The sequence below is a fragment of the Choristoneura fumiferana genome, chromosome 7, assembly GCF_025370935.1.
Source record: "Choristoneura fumiferana chromosome 7, NRCan_CFum_1, whole genome shotgun sequence".
NCBI classification, from domain to species: Eukaryota; Metazoa; Arthropoda; class Insecta; order Lepidoptera; family Tortricidae; genus Choristoneura; species Choristoneura fumiferana.
Window position 1 is genome coordinate 548590 of NC_133478.1, and position 24864 is coordinate 573453.

At 37.8% G+C, this 24864-nt stretch overlaps 1 protein-coding gene across 2 annotated transcripts in view; it reads left to right on the forward strand.

Annotated features, from left to right (window-relative positions):
- The window catches only part of LOC141429464 (xanthine dehydrogenase-like), a 57227-nt gene extending 32943 nt beyond the window's left edge, over window positions 1–24284 (forward strand). Inside the window, exons 1-18 of one of the 2 annotated variants that reach the window (XM_074089771.1) lie at window positions 6093–6151; window positions 7434–7496; window positions 8121–8275; window positions 8399–8559; window positions 8865–9241; window positions 9326–9549; window positions 10186–10288; window positions 10376–10503; window positions 10657–10947; window positions 11030–11191; window positions 11401–11529; window positions 11649–12133; window positions 15108–15291; window positions 17202–17397; window positions 18730–19493; window positions 19784–19976; window positions 21383–21496; window positions 24208–24284. In XM_074089771.1, coding sequence (XP_073945872.1) covers window positions 7454–7496; window positions 8121–8275; window positions 8399–8559; window positions 8865–9241; window positions 9326–9549; window positions 10186–10288; window positions 10376–10503; window positions 10657–10947; window positions 11030–11191; window positions 11401–11529; window positions 11649–12133; window positions 15108–15291; window positions 17202–17397; window positions 18730–19493; window positions 19784–19976; window positions 21383–21496; window positions 24208–24278 — 3780 coding nt within the window. In that variant the 5' untranslated portion in view covers window positions 6093–6151; window positions 7434–7453 and the 3' untranslated portion in view covers window positions 24279–24284. Of the gene's footprint in view, window positions 1–6092; window positions 6152–7433; window positions 7497–8120; window positions 8276–8398; window positions 8560–8864; window positions 9242–9325; window positions 9550–10185; window positions 10289–10375; window positions 10504–10656; window positions 10948–11029; window positions 11192–11400; window positions 11530–11648; window positions 12134–15107; window positions 15292–17201; window positions 17398–18729; window positions 19494–19783; window positions 19977–21382; window positions 21497–24207 lie in introns of those variants that run through there. The other variant, XM_074089770.1, reaches the window with a different exon arrangement.
- The last annotated feature ends 580 nt before the right edge of the window (window positions 24285–24864 follow it).

Genomic DNA, 24864 nt, shown 5'->3' on the forward strand with positions numbered 1-24864 from the left:
AGTAACAGGGCCTGAGTCATTAAAACATTACATTGCTACCTACGTGTCGACTTTTATGATTTATGATTATTTTTATGTCTACTTTATAGGTATCGTGAAAGTTAGCAAGCATACTGGTTTTGAACAATATAGTGAGATACAAAAATACAATAATGTGCATCTGGAAGTAGTCGGCAACGTTAAGGATGCTAGGTTTCAACCAGTAACTAGGCAGCATGAATTAGGGTCTAGAGCCAATCACGCAAAATAGGCGCAACAAGTCACCAACCAACTTAGATAAGTTGACAGCCACCGACATTATCATTTCAAAGTTTAATATCTCAAAAACGGCTGAACCGATTTTAATTACTGTGCCGAATTTTGGCGAATATATTTTTTTTAAATTAAAAATAATTTTATTTTATTATACTTAAGTATTTAATTTTATTATCTTTAGTTCTTTAATTTGTTTTTTGTTTTAAAATAATTATCATCATCATCATCATCCCAGCCTACATGCGTCCCACTGCTGGGCACAGGCCTCCTCTCAGAACAAGAGGGCAAAATAATAATAATTATTATTATTATCTATATTATAATCTAGATCTATATTATTATTATTATTATTTGGTCACGAGGCGAAGGCAAAACAGACGTACTTAAATTGTTTATTCGTGATCATTAAACATGACGAGTGAGTGATCCTTAATTTTTTCATTACTTTTTAGGGTTCCGTACCCAGAGAGTGCCAACGGAACCCTGTTACTGAGACTCCACCGTCTGTCTGTCCGTTTGTCACAGGGCTCTGTCTAGACCACGTCTAGACACTTGAAATTTTTACAGATTCTGTATTACTGTAGCCGCTATAACAAAATAAAAATCGAATGAATAAATATTCAAGGGAGGCTCCCATATAACAAACGTGCTTTTTTCCCCTTTTTGCTTGATACTCATACTCATACTCATACTCATTTATTGGTAATACCATTATTACATAAGGCAACAGGTAGACGCTTGAAATATTTGTATGACCTTTTGCACCGAAGTATCCCGGCTCAGAATAAGGACTGTTCCTGGAGTAGACGCGGAAATCGTGTGGAATGTCCCTGGCCTGCGGCACGTGGTAGTCCCAGGAGCGGTCTGTCAGCAGCTCGCCGGTCTTCTGGTCGAATATCAGCTGCTCGCACGTCCAGTAACCCAGGCCCATGATGAATGCACCTTCTACCTAAAGAACCCCACTAGCCTCGTAGCTTAGGTCAGAAAACCGGCCAAGAGCGTGTCGGACACGCAAGAAATAGGGTTCCGTAGCCAATACGAAAAAATTAGGAAATAATTTTCTAAGGATTTTGTATTTTTTTTTATACGGAATCTTCCAAGTTTAGGTATATTTTATATCTAAGGCTGCTATTTACTCTTAAACGACTAATAATTCTCAAGCAAACTTAGCTGTTATAGTTTTCCTTGCTTTCAAGGAAAACTATAACACTATACTATTTTTTGATATACTTACCTCCATCCTGATTTTTTTCAAATTTGTCCACTCATCGGTTTAGATTTTAGAGGGGGGGACGCTCGATTTTAATGAAAATTTGCACTTTAAAGTTGAATATTTCGCAAACAAATCACTGAATCTAAAAATTGTCTTAGCAAACCCCTAAAGGTTCCCCTGGTTTTAAAATACCTATCAAATGATACCCCACACTATAGGGTTGGATGAGAAAAAAAAAACACCCCCACTTTACATCTATGGGAGGTACCCTAAAAAAATTGAACTATGAAAATATTTTTTTTTTCTCAAAAAATGGAACCGACATCAAAAACCTTGAAAATAATTTTCTACTACTTTGAAGTCGGTGCCTCAGCCCCAATCCATTTCCATTTTTCGTAAAAAAAAATAACAGTGATGATTTTTAACGGTGTGGAACCCCGAAGAAGTAGCAAATTGTCCAGATGATCATTACCGTCGTCATCATCATCATTTCAGTCGTAGGAGGTCCACTGTCGGACATAGGCCTCCCCCATAGGCCTCCCCCGTAGGCCTCACCCGTAGGCCTCCCCCGTAGGCCCCCAGCCAGTTGCTTCTGTTGAACTATTGCTTGGTCGCATCATCTCTAATTAGCAATAATCATGACATCATCTGTTCCAAGTTAGTTGTAAAAGAAAAAGTTATTTCAGCATTGCATGGACTAGGTATTCGATAATAAATGTAATATTATAAACTGAACTTCTGCATGACGCATATGAACACATAATGTTATTGGTAAATACTTATGTAAAACATCTGTTGGCATTAATTAAAAAGTTATTAAAGAATGTTTGCATTCAAGAGAAGACAAAGACATTCATCGGTACCATGCAGAATAAGGTATACCACCCAATTCTGATAAAGCAAATTGAGCCTTTGACCTATATAGGCACTATTATTTTTCTTTATTTCATTATTCGAAAGTTATAAAATGTAACGTGATCTGACATGACATGACTTGACGTAACCAGACCAAGTAAGATCCCGTTCACACGTAGTCATGTTTTGGCGTGGCGTTCTGCAGAATCAAGCGCAACCTTGTCATCGCAACTGACATTGGCACAAGCCTTAAGGCCGCCATTGAGGGAATAATAATAATGATAAGTGTTGGCGGTTTTTTATTTTATTTTATTCGACTGGATGGTAAACGAGCAACTGGGTCTCCTGATGGAAAGAGATCACTACCGCCTATAGACACCTGAAACGTCAGAGAGATTGCAGATGCGTTGCCAACTTATGATGGCATACCTCAAGTGCCAGTAGTTTCACCGGCTGTCTTACTCTCCACGCCGAAACACAACGTGCAAGCACTGCTGCTTCACGGCAGGATTAGCGAGCAAGATGGTGGTAGCAATCCGGGCGGACCTTGCAGTGGTCCTACCACCTGCTAAACAAAACAAAACAATAATACTGGATGTGCTAAGACTCGGATCCTGCAAAACTGGCTAGTGTATTCACATGGCCGCCCACTTTTATAAGATTCTCCAGTCATATTAAATGATATTGTAACGGATAACTCACGTCTTAAATCGAATTTAGCTCGACATGTTTCAGGTTAATTTGTAGCCCTTCCTCCTAGGAGCAACACGACTCGGCACGAATGCATGTGTGCGTGCGCGTGTGCGCGTGTTCGGCAGCTGCCGAGTCGCGTGCTCTTAAGAAGAAGGGCTACGAATTAGTCCGAAACAGTCGAGCCAAACTCGATTTAAGACGTTACAATATCATTTAATATGAGTGTATCACGGTAGTTTCATGTTCAAGATCCTCCGGTCCTATAAAATCGGACTCCGTGTGAACACACTATCTGGTTTTATGACGCGTCCCGCCCGTGCCCGCCCCCCTCCGCCTCGCTGGATCTGGTTTTTAGCTGGATTCCTTGATCCGAGCTTGTGTGAATGCAAGTATTGAAATACTGTTGCCACCACAGTAGTAATAATGTTGCCACTTAATCGGACCCGGCATTTTAACGAACGATCGAACCGATTTGCAGTCGCAAAATCGGATGCATTTTGCAGGCTTCATTTAGGTTTGTGTTCCATAAATTGTTATTTAATCTTAATGCTGCACAAAAACGAATAAACCACATAATCAGTCAGTCACTATAATAATCGAAAGTTTTATTATAGAGCATTCAACAGCCTAGCCACTGTTAATAATGCCTAGCAACCAAAAAAACGCTGAAAAAACATGCTTCTTGTATAACGACCCCCTTTCATTTTTGATTTTATTTAATTTTTAATATTTGTTGTAATAGCAACCACAGTAATACATCTGTGATAATTTCAAATGTCTAGATGTTACGGCTCAAGAGATCCCTGAGAGAGCCCTGTGACGATGGACGGACGGACGGGCGGACAAACGGACAGACAGACAGCGGAGTCTCAGTAATAGAGTTCCATCGGCATACCTTGGAACCCTTAAAAAATAAAAACATACCATACTTTAACTATCCCAAGGAGTACAATAGGTTAAATAAAACTATTATGTTAGATTCAGAATTTACCACACCATTAAAAGAAACAATAAATAATTTAAAAAAAGTGATTTGTAAAATATTCTATCATACCTATTGCGACAATCAAGTCAAGTCAAGTCAAAATATCTTTATTCAATTTAGGCTATAACAAGCACTTATGAATGTCAAAAAAAAATCTACCACCGGTTCGGAAAAACCTCTGCTGAGAAGAATCCGGCAAGAAACTCAACGAGGTATATATATATATATATATATATATATATATATTTTTTTTTTTTTTAAAACAGGTTTACAATATTATTAAATGATATGTATACATCACAAGTATTTAACACAACTTTATTTTTAACACAGTAGGTTCGCTATTTGAAGGGATCGCTAATGCGGATCGGAATTATTTCCAAATATCCCTGTCCATGATATAATCATTAACTTTATAATACGCCTTTGATATTAATGTCTTCTTGACAATAGATCTGAATTTTGTATCCGTTTCATTTATAATATTTTTTGGAATTTTATTATAAAAACGTATGCAATTTCCCAGAAAAGACTTTTTGGTTTTAGCCAGTCTGTAAGATGGAACTTTAAGCTTCCCTGTGTTTCTAGTAGCCTTTGGCTTATCGACGTTAGTGGGAAAATCACATATGTTCTTCCTAACATACATGATTATTTCAAAAACATAAAGCGACGGCAGGGTTAGGATATCTGTTTCCTTAAAAAAAGATCTTAAAGATTCACGCGTCTTCAAATTATAAATTGCTCTAATTGCTCTCTTTTGTAAGATAAAAATTGACCAAAATCCTACCAAAATAGGTAGATTACAATTTTGCACATTCTTGAAAAGCTTTATCTCTGTTCCTTTTATCTACTCCTTTGCTGACAGTCATAATATATTTAACCCTTATTCCTCGCTCCAGCGCGTTTTAACTACATCCTAAGAGAAAAAAATAGTAGCAGTGGGGCAGCTAGTAAATAAGTGTTAAAATTGTCATTCTATTTTGTAAATTATATAATTATTTCAGCCTTATTATTTAAATCTTACATTTAAATCTTACATTCCATTTTGTTTAATTTTGTTAAATAATAATAATAATAATAATAATAATGTTTATTTTCAAAACAATTTCTGTAGTAGTTAGTAACATTTTCGCCTTATAAACTAATGTTAAATACTCGTATTGTATGACAATTAATGTTTTTATTTGAATTTTTTATTTAACGTAGACATTATTAATTGTATTTTAAGTATTGTCCTAGCAACAGAGCCTGTGCAACCTAATAATATTTAAGTCTTATTTTGCACACCATGTTTTTATGTAAAATATGATATTTGTTAATTTCAATTTTCAAATATGGTATTTGATTGATTAATTGATTGGGCTGGTCATATCTGCCGAAGAACCGATAAAACTGGTAGAGTAAACGGGTTCTTGACTTGGACCGCGTCTCGGCAAACGTAGTGTAGGACGTCCTCAGGTCCAGTGGAGTGACAATATCTACGAAAGGATGGTGGTAGAAGCTCTCATTGTCCAGCAATGGACTGCTATAAGCTGATGATGATGATGAATAGAAAAAATACATTTTGTGTCTGACTTGTTGTTCACGTCTCAACAATTATTGTCTAAAACCTACATTTTAAAATAATATTGTTTTCATATCAAAGTATTACGGTTCAACTATCTAATAACAGATGGGGCTAGTTTCACCATATTTTGTAGGTAATTTTGGAGTTGTTTAATGTTTAAAAGGATTGTTATGTCATTTAAAATAAACTTAATGTTGTGTCATAGTTCAAATACCAATTCTTACATGTTTTTCTAAAATTATTTGATTTGTAAAGTTATCCATAGATGTCGTTATACCGCACCTACAACAAGCTAACGATACGCTTATTTAGATTGTATATAGTGTTAAGATTGATGATGTTCCATCGTAGCAAACCAATAGTAATTCAGTAGCAAGCAAGTAGGCCTTGCTAATAAAGACCAGTGCAACGAGAAGTGCATTCTTATTTTTGGGACCCTTCAGTTCAGTACACTTGTTATTGAGTATTTTACCCTAATTTTAATTTTTCCACGTCGACACAAAAGTGTTTGTGAGTTGAAATTATTCGGACGCGTCTTACTTACTGTTTGTCTGCCTTCAGAACGGGACGCATAATAATATTTGTAAGTGTAATTTTTGCACACTACATTTTTGTAAAGCAAAATATTAACAAAACAGTCTGCCGTCTTTGTTATATATGTAATTTAAAGAGTATTACGTAATTTTGTAGCCAAAACACCTGTACCAAAACAGGCCTGTGACTTACATTGACATTTTACATTTTTTTAAAGTTGCTAACGAGTCAATAATGAGATTTGTATGCAACATAGCTGGAGTATTGTTTTATTTTCTAATTTATTAAATGACCGTCAACAAAGCAATAAATGGATGGGAAAACGTAGTGTAGGGCGTCCTGAGGCACGATGGATGGACGACCTTAAGAGGGTCACTGGCGACGGATGGATGCGAGAGGCAGAAGACAGTGTGGTGGCGCGCCATGGAAGAGACCTATGTCCAGCAGCGGACTGCTGTAGGCTGATGATGATGATGATGAAAGCAAATCGCTTTTTGATATGTTACGAGTACAATGGGTGCCGTTCAATCGTCATACAAACTTTTAGCATAATTTCATTTTACTACGTTCAAGAATCATAATATTTCATTCAGCATAAAAACGGATTTCATATTATTACCGAGGTTAAGCTTTAAATAATATAACATTGATTAGTCATAACAACAATTGCTATAATACAATCATTTTGAATATTCGGTTAATCATATAATTATTAAAATCTATAACAACATTTAGAATAAAGATTGGACGGTATAACATCATGCGTGCCAAATGCAAAAAACATTTGATTTGTGCGAGCGAGCGAAGCGAGCGAGCAAGACGGTTCGGAGCAGAAGCGACTCGGACAGGTAAAAGGTTCAGAAGGCTAAGCTACGCTAAAGGCTAAGCTAAAGCTACGCTCCACTTCGCTCCCGCCTTAGCCTTAGCCCGGATAAAATTGCTTCACAAATGATCTTTGCTGTTGGATTTATGCCAGGTGTTTTATACGTTTCGATCATTATCCTCGATTTTTGTATAAAAATTGTATATTATGAACTTTGATTAAGTATGCGGCATGACTATTATACAGTACTTTAATATGCATAAGACAATTATGCTAATTGAATAATATGATTTGAGAAATTCGGCAATTTGTTTATATGCATATTGTTTTTATACGTTCTCAATATCGAAATTCTGATATTTGTGTTAGGAGAAATGAAAATTCGCAAATCGTTCTTATGACAAACATTACACACCCGATTACGTACAATACGTTTTGTGACAAATACACGGCCTCTTTTTAAAGATATCTGTATATTTAGGCCTAAGCTATTTATGCATAATTTCAGAGCAACCTCTACACTGCACCATGGATCGCGTCAACTTCCGCGTCAACGGAAAACCGTGCTCTGGTATGTCCTGTTAACTATTTTGAGAATATCGTCAACGTTAACAACTAACGTTAAAAATCACCCCAGGAATTGGCTGGTATGCGATGCGCCATATAACGTCTTAAAAAGATTTTCAGTAATAAATTTGGGTTATTTTTTAATCAACTCTTTTATACCGTACTACCGGAAGGGAGTAGCCTTAGCGGTGGATAACCTTTAAAATAGTTCTGGCGTTTGTTGCGGGGGGGAATGTGCACACAAGTGCAGTTCCGCACACTTACATGCAAAAACAAAACTGCCAACTGACTGTAATGACGACGGTTAACCACTCCAACAATACACTAATAATTCGTGTGCAGATGACTTAAACTCACACGTTGACAGTAACATCACTAAGTTGCTCATCGGCGAAAAGTCGGATTTAGCGCTTGACCGATCCGAAATTTGTACGGATTGGCGGACTCGATGTTGGTAAACGAATCCGACAATAATGTACGACTTTGTTGTTTAACTGTAATTAAATAGCAAGAATACGGTAACAATTTACATACATGTGAAATGTAACACCATCTTCTTACAAGAAACTATTTTATACAAGTAATAGAAAAGAAATCGAAATAGATAGATGAACCATTTGTTTGTCAGTGGGGCGCGAAGTGAGCTCCGATGTGACGCTGCTGGACTACCTGCGCGTGGGCAGCGAGCTGCGCGGCAGCAAGTACATGTGCCGCGAGGGCGGCTGCGGCGCCTGCGTCGTCGCCGCCGCGCGCGCAGGGGACGCGCCCGTAGCCGTCAACTCGGTCAGTCACCTTTGGATCCACTATTATTGCACGTAGTCACCTGCAATATGAGGCCAGGCCTAGAACGTTAGGTTAACATTGTCAAAAGTATCTGGTTCTATATTCATTGTGTCTATGGTACAGTGTCTGGTGTCGGTGACGTCGTGCGAGGGCTGGGAGGTGTCCACGATAGAGGGCGTCGGCAGCCGGCACGCGGGCTACCACCCGCTGCAGAAGACGCTCGCCAAACACAACGGCACCCAGTGCGGGTACTGCTCGCCTGGTTGGGTCATGGCCATGTACAGGTAGTATTATATGGAAATAATTCCGATCCGCATTAGCGATCCCTTCAAATTGCGAACCTACTGTGTTAAAAATAAAGTTGTGTTAAATACTTGTGATGTATGGATATCATTTAATAATTTTGTAAATCTGTTTAAAAAAAATATACCTCGTTAAGTTTCTTTCTGGATTCTTCTCAACAGAGGTTTTTCCGAACCAGTGCTTGTTATAGCCTAAATTGAATAAAAATATTTGGACTTTGACTTTGAGAATCTTAATATGCAGGGATCTCTATTCTTATCAAACTATCTGTATATTTTGATTACAGCCTGCTGCAGTCCAAGAAAAAACTAACCATGTTAGAGATAGAGCAGTCATTTGGAAGCAACATCTGTCGCTGCACCGGCTACCGGCCCATTCTGGAAGCCTTCAAAACATTTGCAAGCGATGCGCCCGAACCTCATGATCTTCTAGATATTGAAGACCTAAATATTTGTAAGAAAAATGGAAAAATATGTCTGACAAGCACCTGCAGTGAGAGTGATTGGTGCTTAGTGGAAGCGGACGATATACCACAAAATAAGGAAATAGAACTGAAAGACGGCAGGTCATGGTTCAGAGTATTGTCTGTTAAAGAGATATTTGAGGTTTTAGGAAAGAATGGAGATGATTCATATATGTTTGTTGCTGGAAACACGGCAAAAGGTATTTTAAATTTAGTTATTTAAATTAAACAAGAAAAATATGAAGACAAACACAATACATTACTAAATTTAAAACATTTTTCAGGAGCGTACCCAATTTCTGAGTACCCTCGGGTCCTCATAGACATAAGTAGTGTCAATGAACTAAAGGGGTACCACTTAGATCAGAACCTGGTTATTGGCGCAGCATTGACATTGACAGAGACGATGGACATTTTCGAGCATCTGTCAGTCACAGAAGCAGATTTTTGGTATTTAGAGAAACTTCGACAGCATTTACTAAAGGTTGCTCATATTCCTGTTCGAAATGTAAGTTTAACTACAAAAAGTTTTAATTTTTTTTTTTTTAAAGAAAATTTGCTTATTGACCTTTTGCCGGGAACACTCAAATACTCCGAAATATTTAATTCCGAATTTACTAATTCCGATTTTCAAAACTCCAATTTTCACAATTCGTCATATAATTCCGATTACTTAAAAACACGAAATTTATTTTTCCGAAAATCAAAATATCGATTTTTTTTCAATCCTCTTCATATAACTCCAAAGAATGAAAAACACAAAACTTTATTGGCCCGAAGTACAGTATTCCGACTATCGAATTTCCGAAATTACATCGCTAATTCGGAAATATGACATTCAGCAAAATAAACTCCGTGGTTCGGAATCATTGAATTTAGAATGTCTCTCATCGAATTTTGAAAATCGTTATTTTAAACCATAGATATTTTTAATTTCGGATTTATATAAATTGGATTTATGAAGAATCGGAATAGTCATATTAGAAGTTTTAAAACATTCAGATTTATAAAATCGGTATTTTGAAGTTCGTGATTCCGACTTGGAATTTAGATTTTCGTATTTACCGCTCTCTTTTGCCGCTCTTGATTTTTATAATGATGTTGTATTTATAAAAATATGTTTGATTTTTTAATGATGTCGCAGATAGGAACAATTGGAGGTAATCTGATGACTAAACATCAACACTTTAATTTTCAATCTGATGTCTTTCTTCTGCTTGAGACAGTAGGTGCATGTTTGACGATCTGTAAGTTTTTCTTTTCTTTTTTCATACTAATAAAATTCTCATCCGATATTAAAATGAAGAAAAAAACTAATTCTGGACAATTTTCAGTGGACTCTTCTGGTTCTAGAAAAATATTCACACCAGAAGCGTTTCTTAAATTAAACATGAAGGGAAAGATAATCTTCAATATATTATTACCACCTTTGGGTCAAGATTACAAATTCGTTTCATTTAAGGTAGGTAAATGATTTTTTTACAAAACTCATTACTTTGTCTTTTAGCCTTTTTTGGTCATGTTGTTGTTTGCTTTTGACTTCAATTTCAGTAATTTTCATTCTGTGCGTGTACCAGTCACGTAATATTCTACACATTGTCTAAATATTTTTTAGATAATGCCACGTGCCCAAAATGCTCATGCTATTGTGAATGCTGGTTACTTGTACAAACTGTGCAGCCTCCAGACTACCGTTCTAGAGGCACGCATCGTGTACGGTGGGCTCTCAGCACATTTTGTTCACGCCGAAAATACAGAAAAGTTCTTAATCAGAAAGAAACTGTTCACTAATGAAACCCTGCAAGCAGCTCTGAAAGTTTTGGAGCAAGAGTTGGTAGTTACAGAGAATCTACCAGAACCATCAGTGAAGTACCGGAAAAATCTCGCCTTAAACTTGTTTTATAAGGCAAGCAGCTCTCATAATAATTTCATTATCATTTCAGAGTACCTACTGAGAAAAAGTTGAAGGAGACTTTTTTCTTCTTCAGGGCCTGCTGTCTCTCTGTCCTGGCAGTCTGGTGGGAGCGCGCTACGGCTCGGGCGGTGTCACGCTGAGCAGCACGCGGCCTGTCTCCAACGCGCGACAGATCTTCACCACCAACCCTACGCTCTATCCTATTAATCAACCTGTCCCAAAAGCTGAAGCACTGGTAAGTTGCTAATAAAATATCCCTCATAAATTAACGCCTGTTATACATCATTAAATGAAGTTAAAATTGGATCTCTTTCTTATTTGTGTATCAAACGCTATTTAATTGCGAGTGGGGTAAGAACTGGCTAGAGCCAGTTAAACTGTGCTTAAGTTTTTCAACCCTTCGGTGTTGGGAATGACACTGAAAATAATCAAACTGTCTTGCAGATCCAGTGTGCAGGCGAGGCCTCGTACACGGAGGACCTGCCTCGTCTCCCGTGTGAGGTGTATGGAGCTTTCGTCCTCGCTACCGCGCCCCTTGGAGACATCCACAGCATCGATGCCAGCGACGCTCTTGTAAAGAAATAACTACATTTAGTTTCCATTTCTCATAAAACCTACCTCTTCAAATAAGACACTAATATCTCATCTGAAAAAAAAAATATTAACATCATTGTTTTTATTTTTTGTTGCAGCAACAACCCGGAGTCATAGATTTTTACTCGGCCAAAGACATTCCTGGAGTCAACAGCTTCATCCCAAGGATCGACGGATATTCATTCGCTGATGAAGAGGTCTTCTGCGAAGGTCCTGTCAGATACAATGGGCAGGTCATTGGTGTGATCGTTGCTGAAACGAGGCGCATTGCAGAAAACGCTGCCAAACGTGTACTTGTAAAATACAGTAATATAAAGAAACCAGTCATCGACATCAAGAAAGCAAAAAAAGATGCAAACAGAACAAAAATGGCGGGTGAAAAGTCTGGTGGTTCAAAAGGAACTGAAATATATAAAATAGTGAAAGGAGACGAGACGATTTACCAACAGACTCATTTTTGCATGGAGACGCTGATGTGTGTGACGAAGCCCACCGAGGAGGGCCTGGAGGCTTATTGTGCTACGCAGTGGTTAGACAATACGCAGGCTGCAATATCGCGAGTGCTTAAAATGCCGGAAAATAAGTAGGTATTTGCGTATTTCTTGAAATCTAGTATGTGAACTATTAACCTCAACTCCTATCTATTCTGGGATTCTGGGAACAAGAATCTCTGTCACTCTTTAAATCTATGCTTAAGGAGCACTATCTGTCATCGTGAGATAATTAGCTTTATCCTAGTTAGTTTATTTATTCATTAATTTATATGTGGCTGTTTATCCCATTGCTTATATTTAATGTGTATGTAAAGATGTGTTTTTGTTGCATTTAAATTTTTCTGATCTACTGTTAATGCACCACCTGCTGTGAACTAGTCCTTCCTTCTTTCTGTAAAAAGGTTGCCTGGCAGAGATCGTTCCTAAGCGATAAGGCCGCCTATTGCTTACCTTGTAATTTTCTCTGTGTATCGCTTACTAATTCTGGTGTACAATAAAGAGTAATTGTATTGTATTGTAAGACTTGGCATAATGTTTTCTGTTTTAACGTAATTGGCTGGTGGCAAGTCCGGTGTGGGTCATGCAGGCAATATTCTCAGCAGGCTGACCGCTCTGTGTATACAGATCAGCAAGCTGTCTGAGGATAACTCTTGTAAATTTACTGTTGTTTCAAGCATGAAAACACCCAAATACTCCGAAATATTTTATTCCGAATTTGCTAATTCCGATTTTTAAAACTCCGATTTTCACGTGCCTAAGACATATAATTCCGATTACTTACTTAAAAACAGGAAATTTATTTTTCCGAATTTCAAAATATTGATTTTTTAATATCTGATTTTTATTACTGCGAATGTTAAATTATTAGACCTAAGTACAGTATTCCGACTATGAATTTACTGAAACGACATGGCTAATTCGGAAATATGACATTAGGCAAAATAAACTTCGTGGTTATAATCGGAATCTTAAATTTCGAATCTTGAATATTAGAAGAATTTAGGTAAATTGGCCTGCATAGCTTAGGTTAGGTTAGAATTGCGTCAAGACGCGAAATAGGATGCGCGGAATAGGAGCTCTGCGAAGCCGACATTGTTAACAATAACAATAGTTAACAATTTCTACTAACATACTATGTAAGTACCTTTATCACTAACACCTAATATGGATCTCATGGTCTGAAATAAACGGTTTTTATTTATTATTTTATTTATTTACTGTCTCACATTGCTGCAAATGAATTCATAACAGTTACTACTGTTTTAGGCCATTCTAACCTAACCTACATAGCTTACTTTAATAAGTACTTAGGGATTTATTATTGATCGGCGTAATGATATTCGGAATTTTGAAAATCGTATGTTAAAACCTAAGATATTTCTAATCTTCGGATTGATAAAAATTGGATTTATGAAGAATCGGGATAGTCATATTAGTATTTGTAAAACATTCGGAATTATAAAAAACCGGCCAAGAGCGTGTCGGACACGCCCAAAATAGGGTTCCGTAGCCATTACGGAAAAAATAAGTAATATTTTTCTAAGGATTTCGTATTTTATACGGAATCTTCCAAGTTTACGTATATTTTATACCTTAGGCTGCTATTTACTCATAAACTACTAATAGATAGATAGATAGATAGATAAAAAACTTTTCTCAAAAATGTCCGTAAAAGTTGACATTATTCTTTACATAATTATCAGAAGGTGAAGTGCATAGTTTATGGTCAGCGAAAAATTAAAAAGTTAAAAAGATTGCAGGCGCGCTAGCTCGACAATAATGAATTAGCGCGCCTGCAATCAGTCTAATTTTTTTTTAAGTTAAAAAGGCCATGGAAATGTTGGCACAAGTCGTATACAGCCAAGTTTAATGGCCGGTATCAGATATTTTATTGAAACTCCGGACTTTTTCTATTGGGTCTGAAATAGCTTGTGGTGTTTTCGGTGGAAAAATACACCTGCAGTTTATTTTTGATGAAAAAAGGCGGGAAAGCATAAGAAAAATATTGGAATAAAATTAAATTTTACAATATATTTTGAGAAAAAGTTTATTCTATTTCAGAATTATTCACCATTTTTGAGAAAAGCTTTATATTAGTCTCGGCTGAAATAGCAATTGCTGGCTTCGTATTAGTTAAACGGACTCGCAAGCTCGTCCGTTTAATACTCATACTCAGACAGCAATTGCCTACTTCCAGGCCACGACAATAATCTACTATTATTCACAAACATGCCATGACAATTCTACATAAACAAACGATTCAGATTGTTACATATTTAAATTAAGTTGTCACGGCACAGCCGCGAAAAGGCGCCGACTCAGCATGTGCTGCGACATTGCTGTCACACACAGCGCTGATATTCTGTCGGACCAGTAGGAGTTGACGCACTCAGTCACATACAATTTTTACTCAAAGTTACTATAATAATGTATAATTTAAGGTTCAAATAACAAACAAACATAACAGACATTCTTTGAATATAGGTACCTAATACAAACAAAAACAAAGACAAAGATTTTCAAGCAAATTTAGCCGTTATAGTTTTCCTTGAAAGTTTGATATACTTACTACCATCCTGATTTTTTTCAAATTTTTCCACTCACCGGTTTAGATTTTAGAGGGGGGGGGGACGCTCGATTAAAATGAAAATTTCCACTTTAAAGTTGAATTTTTCGCAAACAAATCACTGAATCGAAAAATCGTTTAATCAACTCCCTAATGGTTTTAAAAGACCTATCCAACGATATCCCACACTAAAGGGTTGGATGAAAACAAAATCACCCCCACTTTACGTCTATGGGACGTACCCTAAAAAAAAATATTTTTTGAATGTTTAGTTGTACTATTTTGTCGGCATAGTTTACTTATAGTTCTAGTTTCTAGCATTGATAGTCCCTGAGCGAAGCCGCGGACGGACAGACAGACAGACAGAGAGACAGACATGACGAAACTATAAGAATTCCGTTTTTGCCATTTTGGCTCCGGAACCCTAAAAACGGTATTTTGAAATTCGTGATTCCGACTTTCGGAATTAAGGTTTACGTATTTATGTTCCCTTCCAGGATTGATGTCCACGTCCGTCGATTGGGAGGGGCGTACGGGCTGAAGCTTACGCGAATCAATCAGGTGGCAGCGGCGTGTGCGCTGGTGACTCACAAGCTGAATCGACCCTGCCGCATCATCCTACCGCTCGCCACTCAGTCAAAATCTGTGGGGAAGAGGCTACCCTGTTCAACTGAATATGAGGTAAAATTACACGATGTCGATTTAAAAATTTCTCTTTCAAATCTTAATCTACCTGATAACGAAGCTTGAGGTCCCGGGTTCGATTACCGGCCGGCGCAGATATTTGTATCAATAATACGAATGTTTATTCTCGGGTCTTGGATCTTTAATATCTATTTAAGTATGTATATCCGTTGCCTAGTATTTATAGACTATAGTACAAGCTTTGCTTAGTTTGGGACTAGGTCAATTGGTGTCAAGTGTCCCATTATATTTATTTATTATTTTAAAATAATAATGTGGCTGGTAGGTAAATTCAAAAAGGAAACAAAAGCATACGAAACGATGACAGCGAATTTAATGTTTAACCCCATTCATGAAAATTCTTGGTAGATTGTTAGTTTATTTATCTGTCACTTTTATAATAGTCAGTCATATGAAAAAATCGTCGGACCTACTCCAAATTTTTGCAATGGAAGGTAGAAGTAACTTACAGAAGATACGGGCATACGGCTTAGTGGGGACACTCCCACAGTCGAGCACTACGGTATAAGTAGTCATTCACGATGACGCGTGCCGGTGGTTCTTATTACAATGCCATTAATGTCTAATTTTGACAAAAGCATGCGTCTTCGCTCGAAGCAACTCATAACAATCCTTTGCTCGAAGCAACTCACGTCGCTTTTGACCCTTGTAACTTAATTGGGATGCACCAAAAAAATAAGCTATAGTTTTTATCTTATTTTTTGGAAAGAATAGGATATTTTAACATACCATTTTCATTGATTTTGAATTTGGATAAGTATCTATTTTTTTATAATTTTTTTAACAAAATACGCTGGATGACGTCACAGTGAGACAGCCACATTCCATTGCCTAGAAAAATTCAGGTCGTACATAACATAATCTGTGGCATTACAATTTGACAATAATTCAAGCACGGCTTAGGGTCCTAAATGAACCATGACAAGTAGTTTTATTTTATTTCTCTTCTTTTAGCTTCGATTATTCCTTTGTTAATTTAATGGTGTGATTATAGTAAATAGATATCTTTTTAAAAATCTGATATTTGAATTATTTTGTATTTACTTGTAACTTAGTAATTTAATAATTTAATTTGTAAAAATACATTGGAAATACTCGTATACATTTCGGACTTTACGATAAATGACAACTGTTTAAGGCCAGTTGGGCATCATGTGATTAAAGTTCTATCTTTGTCACTCTTTGCTATTATAAGCAGGACAGGAACATTTCAAACTGTCAATTTGCTTAAGAGTGTAGACCTGCTTTATAACTGCCTTTGTGACGAGATACTGCAAGGGTCAACTAATGAGGGTCATTACTTAAATTTTGTTTATTTAAATCAGTTTATCACGTTTTTGGAATCTGATTTCTGAAAACCCTTCACGGAGCCTATTTCTCCAAATGGTTTTCGATTTATTATATGTTGTCAAAAATTGGGTCATCCCAATGAGGGCTATCGTTTTTTGTCTCACTAGATGGCGCACTGTTGCGTGAGGTTTTTAAGTGTGGCTTTCAGAGTCTGTTATTACGGGCGTTAAAACAAAGTTTAGATTAAAAACATATTTAAAACACCTTAAAACCGTACCATAAAAATATCCAGCCAGCACAGTGTTGCTTAGTCCCGTTTTGTTCGGAAAAAAAGGGTGGACAAAAGTTTCCAAAAGACAAAACTGTCTCAAAACACAGACATTCATTGCCCCGTAATGCATAATTGCCATAATTAATTTCAGGTAATGCAAAATATTCACAAAAAAAATCTAATTATAAATAAACCCGCGTAGCTCACCCAAAAACTATGAGATTTGACATTTCGGAGGCCTCACGCTACACTAGCGCCGCTAGCGGCGAATTCATTCGCGATAGCCCTCATTTTTTTTTTTTGAGGTATTAAATTGATTTTTCAGGTGGCAATTGACACTAAGGGAGTAGTTCAATATTGTAACGAAGATATGTACATGGATAATGGCTACATTGTTGGTGATAATGCCACCGGAGGATCTTTGACGATGTATAACAACTGTTACGACAAGGCTCGATGGAATTTCAAAGCGTACAATGTAACTACTGATACAGCTAGTAACACGCATTGTCGTGCTCCTGGTAAGTGACAACTTCAACTTTTTAACCCCCGATGCAAAAAGAGGGGTGTTAAGTTTGACCGCTATGTGTCTGTCTGTGGCACCGTAGCTCTTAAACGGGTGAATCGATTTGAATGCGGTTTTTTTTATTTGAAAGCAGGGTTTTGCGACGGTTCTTAGACATGGTTTATCAAAATCGGTTTAGCCATTTTTGAGATATTGAACTTTGTATTGAAGTTAATTGCACATACGTATAAGTAACAATAATTTCTCCAGAATATTTTAGCCAGCAGTAGTATAAGTTCAAATTGGGGTCCCGTCTTAAACACTTTAATAAAATTAGAGGTGGACGTTATTTCACGTCACCGTATACAGTAACTGGTGACGTGCTGCCTCCTTTTTTTGAAGTCGATTAAAAATAGGCAAGAGTAACGGATATGCTCGCAAGAGACGGGTGTATTATCTTTTCGGCTTTTTTGCAGGTGGTAGGACCTTGTGCAAGGTCCGCCCGGATTGCTACCACCATCTTGCTCGCTAATCCTGCCGTGAAGCAGCAGTGCTTGCACTGTTGTGTTTCGGCGTGGAGAGTAAGACAGCCGGTGAAATAACTGGCACTTGAGGTATCCCATCTTAGGCCTCTAGGTTGGCAACGCATCTGCAATACCCCTGGTGTTGCAGATGTTTATGGGCGGTGGTGATCTCTTACCATCGGTTCGGAGTAGAAGCGACTTGGATAGTTTAGGTTCAGTTTAGTTAGGTTTTCTTGAAAGCAGCAAATATAACTGCCATACTTTATAATACTTTATTACTTTATATACTTTATTACTTTTACTTTATATTATAATATTATAAATGCGAAAGTAACTCTGTCTGTCTGTTACGCTTTCACGCCTAAACAGCTGAACTGATTTTGATGAAATTTGGTACAGAGATAGAATAGACCTTGGGAAAGAACATAGGTTATCTTTTATTGCGAAAAAGAGGCTTAAAGAGGTTGACATAGGGGATGAAATGTTATATGGTGAAAGTTCGTCGCTGTCGAAGATAAAACCATGAAACTTGGCAATTAGGCACTTAATAAGAAATATGTCGATATTTGTTTGAGCTTTTTTGAAAATTCGACCTGTGAGGGGATAACAGTTTATATGGAAGATCGTCATTATCGGAGATAAATGGATGTAAACGGTAGAAGTTTTTTAACTATGTACTATTATTAGCAGAAAAGGTATCCTAAATAAATTATATAATTCCCAAAGTTACTATTCCATGTGGACGAAGTCGCGGGTAAAAGCTAGTATTTTTAATAATCTTGAAAAGATTGTCATAAAATTTACAGCTAATGTATGATTCACAGGAACTCTTGAAGCTATTACCGCAGCGGAATTTATAATGGAACGTGTTGCTTATGAGTTGGCTTTAGACCCACTAGAAGTGAGGTTACGCAATCTAGATCCAGCTTATACTGAGCTAAGGGAAATGGTGGAAAGAGTGAAGAACGACGCGCAATACGCAGACAGGAGAGCAGCCGTTGACAAATACAATGCACAGAACAGGTGGAAGAAACGCGGCTTAAGATTTTCTTTACTTCGATGGACGCCTTTTGGCTCGCAGAATATTGACGTGAACCTGTCGGTATACCATGACGACGGAACTGTCGCCATAACACATGGAGCAGTCGAAATGGGTCAAGGCTTGAATACGAAAGCAATTCAAATTGCTGCTCATGTCCTCAACATACCGATGGAAAAAATTGAAATAAAGGGAAGCAACACTATAAACACCCCAAACGGTCCTCCAACAGGGGGCAGTTTAACATCAAATAACGTTGGGCTAGGAGTTGTGAGAGCCTGTGAACAGTTGTTGTCGCGGATGGCACCGATCAGAGCCTCTATGGTGGACGCTACGTGGGAGGAGCAGGTGCAGGCAGCTTATAATGCTAATGTAGACCTGCAAGCGCATGGCTTTGTATCTTTAGCTGACAAGCAGAAAACGGACGTGTTCGGTGTGACGCTGGCTGAAGTAGAGGTGGACGTGTTGACTGGCGAGTGGGAGCTGGTGCGAGTGGACTTGCTTGAGGATGCGGGGTTGAGCGTCAGCCCGCAGATCGACGTCGGTCAGGTAATACATTGTTTATTCAATAAAAATATGCACTCGTATGGTAGATAAGCAGATTTGCATTATTACCAACGATATGCAGTTTGAGAACGGACTAGAAGTATGTCAATGTATGAAGATTCGTTACCATCATTATCCCAGCCTATATACGTCCCACTGCTGGGCACAGGCCTCCTCTCAGAATGAGAATGAGAATGAGGGAAGATTCGTTACATTCAACAGCAAAGTTTTATTTTGTATTGCATTCACACTTTTTAGTATTTTGCCAACTTCAATTAGGACGGTATTTTTAGGTAGAAGGCGCATTCATCATGGGCCTGGGTTACTGGACGTGCGAGCAGCTGGTATTCGACCCGGAGACCGGCGAGCTGCTGACGGACCGCACCTGGAACTACCACGTGCCGCAGGCGAGGGACATCCCACAGGACTTCCGCGTCTACTTCAGGAACAAGTCATACTCTGAGCCGCAATATTTTGGTGCAAAAGGTAGGTATAATCCAGCCACAATTTTTTTTTGACAAAAGCTAAAAGTTCTTGTGTACATAGACAATTTTGAGTTACAATCACGATTTTCCAAGAAATTAAATTATCTTGTTTTAGCTCTTATTTTTGTATCGCAACTCCTTTGCGTTTAATAGTTAGGGCATGGAAAAACATTGTAAGTAAGGGTGCACTGGGGTGAATAACATACCAACTTTAGTTACGCCATAGACCTTTCAAACTACTTTTGTCGCAATGGCATGGAAAAAATAATATTATTATTTACATTTTTATTCCTCGATATAACTCCTTATTAATTATTATACTAACATCGAATACTTACAAAGAGAATTGTATGTCTGACTTGCAACACAATTTTCCAAACATTATGGTCGAATGTTGTAGAATATCATCGTAAGTCACTAAAAAGGGTAAAAATAAAAGTATTTGTGACAAAACAATCATAAAATTCTTTAGTTTTAGTTTCACGGCGGTTTTATACCAAGACTTCAAAGTCAAAGTATTCATTGTGTGTTACATACAGGTGTTACACACACACAGCACACAGGCATTACACAGGTGTTATTACTTATATTTACGTTTCTCTGTAACATAATATGTCAATACGACATACAATTTATCTTAACGACTATGTAGGATCTAAAGTAATTACAATATTTCTTATATGTACATTATTAAATGAAAATCCTTGCACTTAACATTTTTTTTAATAAAAAAAATATTTCGTAAAGCGAGAAGTTGAGATGAGGCAGCAATCATCATCCCATCATCCCAGCCTATATACGTCCCACTGCTGGGCACAGGCCTCCTCTCAGAACAAGAGGGCTGACAAGAGGGGGAGGCAGCAATACTGGGTTAAAATATTAACTTTAGTTAAAATGTTCAGTTTTTAGTTGTCTACATACTGTTTAATTTTCTTTAAGCATAAAGGATTCATATTCGTAAAAAAAACAACATGCGAAAGTTTCACTTTGCAAATTAGTACCCTACGAACTGTATGGAAACAGTTTTCTTTGATTTGTGGGTGTTCTAGTACTCTAACCTTAGTTGGTCTCAAAGAGTGTTTTAATCCTTGATAGAAATGGGACCGATTGGCATAAAAAAAATGAAACACCACATCAATTGACCTAGTCCCAAACTAAGCAAATGGCAACGGATAAACATACTTATGTAGATAAATACATACCTCAATACATAATTATACATCCAAGACCCGAGAACAAACATTCGTGTTATTCAAAAAAAGTCTAATCTGTCGAGTTTCTCGTTGACTAAAGGTCTCTTAAGAGCATTTTCGCGTAGCAGCAAGGGTAGTAGCTGCCCTTGCTGCCCCATCTCTACTTTCCACCCTGTACATATACAATGCTCATGTCGTATTGAATGGATTCCAGTGATCGGCGAACCCCCCACGTGCATGTCGGTGGCGGTTCCCTTCGCTATGCGGGAAGCCATCGTCGCTGCCAGGCTCGACGCCGGCCTGCCCGCCAACCAGTGGTTTCAGATCGGTAACTCTAATACTTAGGATTCAGTACAACCTCAGTTTGCAAAGGAGGGAATCCCTTTTTGGATTGAGGGATCCTTTTGCAAAATATTAAGCTTTTTAATGATAAATTTTATTGTTAGAGCCCAGTGCCCTGAAAAACTGAAAAATAATCTTAATAATAGTATACAGGTTGGAAAAAATCTATGGCCCGTGGAGGGCAACTACCTAAATCCTTTAGTTCGCTAATTGTACTGAAAGGAATCATTCCTTTATTTTAAAAATGAAGCAAAACTGCATTTAAGGATCTTCTGAACTTCACAAACGTAAAGTACGCAAACGTACGCAAAAGTACGCGAACGGTGCGGAATCGCAGTGACGTGCCGTAAACGTCACGACTTTTGTTCGGTAAGGACCTGAAGTTTACGACACGTCACTGCGATTCCGTATTTTAAGAAGCGGTTTGGTCGCACCTTTAAAAGGAAAACTATAACAGCTTAGAAGGCTTCACAATTTAACAAGTACCTATTATAGGTGATCAAAACTTTCAATTGAATATATTTTATTGTACGGCCAAGGACTTTAATACGGTATTTGACAACTCCTGATTTTGCCATATCTTAATATTATTATGAAAATATAGATACACAGATAGTGTTTAGCGAAGAGAAAATTTGAATCGGTTGAAAATTGGATTTATAGTGATTTTTTGAAAAATCTATATACCTGTCTCTTTCTCAAACGCTTTTCTCTATGCAGCAAGTATGGCGGTACTGGCGTGTGACGTCACATGCCGGTATATTTTTCTCTGTCTAATCTTGAATTTCAAACCTTAATAACTTTGTTATTTGTAAAGGTAGCTTGAAAATTGTTTTTCTATTCGATAACAGGCATTGTGTAGTTTTAATTTATAAAACATATATAAAATAGTCAAATACCGTATTCATGGGCCACCATGGAACCATTTCACAGTAAACGTCACAGTAACATCGCATTAATAAATAATGAAAATCGTGATATCTTTTCCTTTGAAAAAGTTCCATGGTGGCTCATGATACTTGACCGTACGGAAGGCAGTTAAATGCGCTTGGCCCAACACGCAATGAGGGCTAAAAGACAGGGGAAATATCGCTAGATGGCGTTAAGGAGCGGCCATACCGCTGCTTAAAAAACGGTGACGGTACGGAATCGCAGTGACGCATAGTATGCGCACAGTTTTTAACCCCCGACGCAAAAAGAGGGGTGTTATAAGTTTGACCGCTATGTGGGTCTGTGTGTCTGTCTGTCTGTCTGTGGCACCGTAGCTCTTAAACGGGCGAACCGATTTGAATGCGGTTTCTTTTATTTGAAAGTAGGTTTTCTAGCGATGGTTCTTAGACATGTTTTATCAAAATCGGTTCAGTCGTTTTTCTGATATTGAATTTTGAAATGACAATATCGAGGGTTTCCAACTTTTTGTCGTATTTTGTTTTGCATGCTCTCCAGACCGCTGCTTAAAATACGCAAACGGTGCGGAATCACAGTGACGTGCCGCAAACGTCTCGAGTTTTGTTCGCTAAAGTCCTGACGTTTACGGCACGTAATCCGTATTTTAAGCAGCGGTGTTGAGAGCGTGTGATGAAAACGATGCGCATACGATGCGTCACTGCGATTCCGTACCGTCACCGTTTTTTAAGCAGCGGCGTGGCCGCCCCTTTAAGGTAGGCGTCCACTTAATAATAATAATAATAAATAATAATAAATCTTTATTTCGCATAAGTAAGAATTAGGTACAGACATGTTCATGCTAAGATGAAAAAAAAATGATAAATTAAAGGTAAAATACTAATGCGAAAAAGGAGTCCACTCAGCACAGGAGCACTAAAGGTGGCTCGATGCTGATATTACGTGGATCCAGGTTGGCATCCGATACAGAACTACGCGACACACCACACAGTTATCCGCATCGTACGCTTCGGACGTATCGGATTTGTTGCTTTGTATAGATATGTGCGTTGCTTACGATGCGGACAGGTGGACGCACTTATATGAGTTTCTATACAAAGAATACTACGATCCGTTGCGTGCGATGCGTCCGATGCGTACGATACCGACAAGTGGACGTTTACCTTTAGTATCGCGAGGTATTTCTCACGTTGCGCGGTCTTGCTTGCAATTGGCTCATTTAGGCACTTGTCCCACCGCCGACGATGAGCGAGAAGCGAGCAGAGCGAGTAACTAGAAACGAGTGGGCGAGCAGTGAAAAGCGAGTGTTCGAGCACGACGGGCGATTACTCGCTCCACTCGCTCGAGCCGGGCGGCCGCCAAGCTAACAGCGCTGAGCGAGTATCGCTGAGCTAGTTTTATTGCTCAGCGAGTTTTATAGCTCTTGTCGCTGCGACAAAAGATGTAAGAGCGAGTTCTCGCCGGCAGTGTGAACCGCCAGTGATCAACTATTAATATATATGTCTCTTTTACTCACACAGGATCTTATATCTTTTGTTCGTTTCTTGAGCGAGAAAATAGTCGATAGCCAATCGTTTCCTCGCCGGCGGTGAGACAACTGCCTTAGTTATTAGCCAATTGCAACTATTGCAAGCAAGACCGTAACGTCAAAACACCTCACGATACTAACACCATCTAGCGACATTCACCTGTCTTTTAGCCCTCATTGACCGAATGTTTTATGGCTACTTTCACCTGTGACACTTTTTCACATCGTAATTTCAAAAACTTCTAAACAGAGTCTTTTTTCAGACGGCCCGTACACCAGAGAAGCTGTACAGTTGCACACGGCAACACAATACAACGATTTTATGTTTAATTGATTTACGCTTGCTCGGACAAGTACACAGAAAAAAAGATCTCTTCAACCAAATAAACCTATTTCGTTCAAGACATATCCTGTTTTCTATATCAGGAAGACACAAATTGCTTGTAATAAGACATAAAATGTTTCGAAGTTTATTACTTCCTCCAACTATTAAATCTCTTTTTGCAAGTCATAAAACACTCTTTTTTTAAAAAAAATAATGTTTATTCCAAGAGTGAGACTGTTTTGTTTCATGAAAATTGTTATTCAGAAACAAATTCACAAATTCTTAACACAAAGAAGTATTGTCTCTTAATTGCATTATAGTTATATTACTCATAATAAGAATTTGTCAGTCTCGAAATAATGACTAACAGTACTTGGAATTAAATTGTTGTTTCTTAATGTGAAACAGTGTTACTTATATCAAGTAACTTTAGTTCTTGGTTTTATATTCACCCAATTACTTTAAAGATGATATTTCTTAATGTGAGAATTAAAACTCTTGAATTGAAACAATCAGTCTCAAAGTAATGACTTCCAGTACTTGGAATTAAATTGTTGTTTCTTAATGTGAAACAGTGAGTATCAAACTGAACTTT